Below are 6,236 nucleotides of genomic sequence, written 5' to 3'. Positions count from 1 at the left end.
TCCTATGTCACCAGTATCCTAATCCCAACCACTTATCTCTGTCCTAGACAACAGCCATATATTTCTAATTGGTCTCCCACCTTCCAATCTTGCCCCATGCTTTCTATTCTCCATGGCAGCCAGAGTGATTCTTTTAAAATGTAAATTAAATATCATTCCCCTGCTTTCAACCTTCCAATGATATTCCAAACACATTTAGAATAAAACTCAAGGTTAAGACTACATATGATATGACCTCTGTCTCTAAGTCTGACCTCATTTGCTATCCTCCCTCTCCCTTCTTGTACTCCACTGGCCTTGAAAATGCCTAGCATGAGGCTATCTCAGGGCGTTTGCACTTTGTTGCGCAAGTCACTGAGGGCTCTGTCAGATGTCAACTGACCAGAGAAATCCTCCCTGAATATCCTAAATAAAATAAGACCCCCTCCCTACTCCTCTTTGCTTTCACCCAGCTTTATCATTTTTCATAGCCCTTATCACTGCCTGATTTTAAGAATCAGTCTCCCCTCACTGCCCTCCAGCTTAGAACTTATGCTTCATGAGTCAAAAACTTGCCTTCATTCACTGACATGTATTTTGCTTCTAGAACAATACTTGGCACACAGTAGATTCTCAATTAATATTTGTTGAATGAATGGATGAATGAATGAATGACAGCTAACACTGGATACAAAAATGGAGGCACTATCAGGGACATAAATAATTTGTGCCTCAATCTTTCTTCTTCAAGCTAAATCAACTGATTTCATATAACTGTATTTTTCTCCAAAAAGGCATATCTTCCAACTCTTTAATAATTCTGATTTCTCTCTACAGGATTCTTGCCATGTTCTTTCAGGTTCTTGTGTATGATGGAGTTCAAAATTGAACATAGCCTTCTGAGAAGAACCTGAGCAGTCTATAATTAGTTTTCCTCTCTTCACAGGTTTCACATGCTTGTCTTGAAATACACCTTTAAAAGATAATCTCCCGGGACGTAAGCCCAGCCACAAAGAAGCCTGTTTAAGGTCAGATAGTTTATAGGGTTTAGAGAACTGTATATTTCATTCTTACCTGTTCACAGTTTCTACAAATCCCAAAACACCTTCCTCAATACATTGGAGAAAAATATATAATCAACCTTATGAGTTTAGCCATAAAGTGTATATATTTTAAATTTGTCAGTCTTTCATTCAACAAATAAATACGTCCTATGTGCCAAGAGGTGAGCTAGAAGCTGGGACAGCATAGGAGAAAAAGCACTTGTTCCCTTGCCAGAGGGATTCAGAATCCTGGGCACTACTGTTTCTGCTGCCATTGTGGTTGTTTTGAGACTATCTAATTTTTGCTAATTTAATTTTCATATGTTTATTTCCAATATCACTTTTTAACTAAGAATTCTATACTTATGGAAAAATATCTTTCATCCAATTTGAAAAACCAGGAAACACAGTGTTTTACTTTCCCTAACGTGCCTTCTAATTTGACTGTAAAATAATGATTTTTATTTTTCAGAGTTCATTTCAATTCTCTGCAAAGGATTTAACAATGGAATACAAAAATCTCAGGTATTTTCCTTTAGCTCATTTTTTAAAACCCTTGTTATATATAACTATATTATATACTTGTGTTTTATTTATCATCTTTACTGTTTTCATTAAATTAAAATTATTTTAGAAACAACTTTAGATCATATTTCAATTGCTCTTCTGACATTTTACTGATCAATATTTCACTAAAGCTATTAACTTTCTCTAGGATGCAGAGACACTAATAGAATTTACACAAAAATTTCTACTGAATGAATTTCCCCACCTTCTTGGTGATCGTACACCTGCCTTCCTTATAAGGAGAACAAGGAAGTAAATCATGTTGAAGTTGCTTTTAAACACAGCTTTTCTTCTTTACCTGTCCAGGTAGCCTCTGTTTTCATTTCAGTCTTAATGAAAACGTTTTTATTTACATCTCAAGTTTCTTTTCAAAGCAGTGTAAGTAGTATTTAAAATTTACACTTCAAGAAAGAAAGACTTTTAACGATGTTCAGCTTTGACCTGGTAATGTTGAAGGTAATTCATTTTTTAATCTGTCTGCACAGCGAGAACTGAAACGAATGGGGATTGAACTGCTTTGCCTGTTCTTTCTATTTCTAGGAAGGAATGATCACGTTCAAGGTAAGAACTAAATTCTCCGATATATTGCTTTCATGGTATGTTTGACAAACCTGTCATTTGGTTCAGAACTAAATCTGAAGTCGTTTTTTCTTTGATCTGTTCAATTGCTCTTTTGCCACTGAGCGAACACTAACGAATTACAGGCAGACTCAGGGCTGTTCCCACAGAGAACGCTCTGGGCTTAAGGTAAATAAACACAAAGGTTGCATGGGCATTTTAATGAGGAGAATTAAACAGCATTACTGTACAATGAGACTTCTTAATGTTTTTACGACTACCATTTTGGTAACTTTTCTAGCTATTTTATTGTACAACAAGGTCTTCCACTTAAGAGCAATAATCTTGAGAGAGAAAAAGGATTTATTTTAAAAATAAAAATAGAGTACAATTAAGAGAGAAGCATTTTTTAATGCATGCAAATGATTTTAAAAAATTAAAGTGGATGATGTTGAACGAGGATAATAAATAGGATTATGCTATATTTGTGAACATTAAGATCTTTTCATATTTTGAGAAAAAAGAGAATGATCATTTTTTGCTAATAAGACATACATATTTTCAATGTGATGAATGTAAAATATGAACTTTCTTACGAATTGCTAACATTTTGAGGACTAATCATTGAAGACTAAAATAAATTTTGATATTTTTTTGTTCAAGTACTTTAAAAGCCATAAGGCTCGTAAATGGAGTGACAGAGAGTGTGCTGAATCCCTTGTGTCTTGCTGGATTTAAACATAGGTGGCTGTGCTGTGGGAGGTGCAGAAACCTGTGAAGACTGCTTACTCATTGGACCTCAGTGTGCCTGGTGTTCTCAGGAGGTAAAACCAATGACCTCAACATGTTTATAAAAACTGCAGTTACACGTCTGTTAATTCCATCAGTGATGGTTCTGATTTGTCCTGCTTTCTGTGGGGTTATAGGAGTGAAACAAATCAGGAGGGGAAAATGTAAGCATTAGTAGATCAAAGCATTATTCATGTGATTACTTTCAAAAGCAATTTGTGGAGGGAGGGAATGTCAAATTATTCTGAAAAATACTTAACTCAAGATCCTTTGTTTAACCTGATTCCTCCTCTTATTTTAAAGCCGTTTCTAACTGGTTACATGTAAAATGCTGAGGCTCTGAGTAATCAGAGATCATGGAGATGATATTTTCTAAAGTTAAACATACGTTTGTCTTCAGTATCATAGTTATAGTCCACTTGGGCACCAGGATCCATTCTGAACCACTGCTAGGTTCCAAGAAAAGTGTTCTGGGTTTGGGGTAAACTTTACCGTTCAGACATTATCCAATTCTTTTAAAAATTACTTTTTCATGAGCTTGATGACTCTGTTCAACAACAACGACAAAGCCTGAAACAGACATTCCTTATCTGATTAAACCCAAAACTATGTGAAAGTAGTATAAGGGGGTTGGGGACTATATAACAAGCCATCCTGAGTCACTGCCTCCTGTGACACTATAGTGCAATCTGTAAATGATTCTTGGCAAAAAAGAGCTGCCTTAGCTCTCTCTGGATTTAAAACAGTTCTCTGCTGAATCTCATGAAGAGAATCTAAACACAAACCAAAGCATACAAATGCCAGGTTCAGCAAGAACTGAGTAGGATGCTCAAAGAGGAACAAACCTGGACGCTTGATGCAGGACCAGGCTATAACTATTAAAACTCAAATTCCAAGTGGAATGTGCATCTATGGAGGAAGGCCTCACAGACAACAGAACACACACCCCACTCACTCCCCCACTATTGTGTTGACTGATGGGGTACAAATAAAAGTGTGAAGGAATTATCCTTTTTTGAGCTCAAGTATCAAAAGCAGGTTTGAGAATAGACAAAGAGGGAAAAACCCACATTTTTTTAACATTGACTCCCTGAAGAAGACAGTATTAGTTTCATTCTTGAGACATAAGATAACAGATCTGTGTACCAAAATGCCCACCTCTAGAATTCTTTTTTAAATACATATTTTAGCACTCATTTAAGAGGGCTTCTTAGGTTAGTAGTGATAGCTTGACTTGTGGATGATACTTGGTAGCCAAGTTATTGTCAAATTTTAAGGCTGGATTATTCTAAAAGGGCACCCTAATAGGGGCCAACCCAGTGGCGCAAGTGGTTAAGTGCGCGCGCTCAACTGCGGCAGCCCGGGGTTCGCCGGTTAGGATCCCGGGCGCGCACTGACGCACCGCTTGTCAAACCATGCTCTGGCAGCATCCCATATAAAGTGGAGGAAGATGGGCATGGATGTTAGCCCAGGGCCAGTCTTCCTCAGCAAAAAGAGGAGGATTGGCAGATGTTAGCTCAGGGCTGATCCTCCTCACAAAAAAAAAAAAAGTTCACCCTAATAGAAGTAGTTATATCAGTTGAGGCAGTTGGAGCAAAAAGTAAATCAGGCTTCTGCTTAGAGCAGATAGGAAATAGGTTCTATGGTTACCTTCGCCTCTGATCTTTTGGCAAAGATGTTGATTACAGGTGGTAGCAGTGACACTGTGTTGAGAAGGATTCTGAGGCCTTGTCCAGCCATCATTTGCCTTAAATACATCATGGGAAGTTGAGAGTTTGCTATACCTGGCCTAGGGAATCAAATACGCACAGACCTGACTGCGAGGTAACAAATTACATTCTCAAAAATAAATTTCAGAAAAAATGTAACTTTCCTAATTGGTGAAACAGCAAGAGTGGCTTAGAATTCTAAGGGATGAGGAAAAACAACATTAGCATTGGTTTGTTTCTCTCCAAGCATGCTAGTCAATGGCCCTCAAGTTCCACTTTGCCTTGAGCTTCACCAGCTCTAGAGCAGCCTTGGCTATCGGGTAAGATAGGTATTTATCTCTCGACTCCATCTCTCTGTTCTGGGCATTGCAGGGTTGCAATGACCACATCTTTGCCTGGAAACACTTCATCTCACAGCTTTCTGCTACCCAGGTGGATCAGACAGGACTGGGAAACTTCTGAGGCCTACACAGAAAAGCAGTTTTCTACACCGTATTCTCTTTCATTTCCCTTCCCCACCTCCAAATCTTGTAGAAAGTTCTAAAAGGCCTTAAACTAGAATACTTTAAGACATTGAGTTAAAGTCCCCAAGAGGTTAACTTTAGTGAAGTAATGCTATAACATATGGGTGATACATCCATGAATTAAACCAGGACAGAGAGTTAGGTGAGGAGCTATCACAATCCTTGCCCTTTAGGAATCCACAGAAAAGGCTCTTTGTCACTGGATTTGATAATAGACACACCTGAGAGTTTTAACGGTTCTAGGATTCCATGAACCTAGAGGTCATCCTAAACAGATAAATTCACAGGATGATGTCGACTCTACGACCCAACTGTTTCAAGGATCTGATCACGGAACAGGAGAAACTTTAAAGAAGCAAGCATTAAAAAAAAAACAAAAAAGAAACTGTTAGGTGAAATCAATTTAGTATAATTAAAAGGAGAATCTAATTTTACTCAGAATTTTACTGGCAGATTTCTCTGGTTATTCTGCTATAACTTAACTTTAGACCCACAATCAATGTCAGGCACATGGGAGATGATATACTGAGTATGGCAAGATGCCTAACTAGCAAAGAAAGCAAAAAAAAAAATTTTCTAATCTTTATAGAAATGTAGATTTGTCTTTTTCTCTTTATTGTTTTTTTCTTTTTTAGAATTTTACCCATCCATCTGGAGTTGGTGAAAGGTGTGATACCCCAGCAAATCTCTTTGCTAAAGGATGTCAACTGACCTTCATTGAAAACCCTGTCTCTCAAGTAGAAATACTTACAAATAAGCCTCTCAGTGTAGGCAGACAGAAGAATAGTTCCAACATTGTTCAGATTTCGCCTCAAAGCTTGACTCTTAAATTGAGACCAGGTATGTTATGATTTATGTAAGCACTGGCTCATGTAAATAAATCTAATGTCACGTATGGTAATACCACTATTCCGCTAATACATAGGTCTTGTACCATATTACATATCATTAATTATTATGACTCAGATTTCCCATTCTTAAGGAAATAGAGAATTTCTAGGCTAACATTTTCTTTATTCACATTGATCAATTGCACTCCAAATGTGTTATTAAGAAAGCCTTATCTT

At 37.3% G+C, this 6,236-nt stretch overlaps 1 protein-coding gene across 1 annotated transcript in view; it reads left to right on the top strand.

The window, feature by feature from the left end:
• The first annotated feature begins 1,916 nt into the window (after positions 1-1,916).
• ITGB6 (integrin subunit beta 6) overlaps positions 1,917-6,236 on the top strand; it is a 69,346-nt gene continuing 65,026 nt past the window's right edge. The window contains exons 1-4 of the mRNA XM_004428277.3: positions 1,917-1,967; positions 2,075-2,150; positions 2,892-2,971; positions 5,805-6,009. Coding sequence (XP_004428334.1) covers positions 1,923-1,967; positions 2,075-2,150; positions 2,892-2,971; positions 5,805-6,009 — 406 coding nt within the window. The 5' untranslated portion in view covers positions 1,917-1,922. The remainder of the gene's footprint in view (positions 1,968-2,074; positions 2,151-2,891; positions 2,972-5,804; positions 6,010-6,236) is intronic.

The sequence above is a fragment of the Ceratotherium simum genome, chromosome 9 (assembly GCF_057802395.1).
Source record: "Ceratotherium simum simum isolate JZ-2026a chromosome 9, ASM5780239v1, whole genome shotgun sequence".
NCBI classification, from domain to species: domain Eukaryota; kingdom Metazoa; phylum Chordata; class Mammalia; order Perissodactyla; family Rhinocerotidae; genus Ceratotherium; species Ceratotherium simum.
This window is presented reverse-complemented; position numbering and strand designations above follow the sequence as displayed.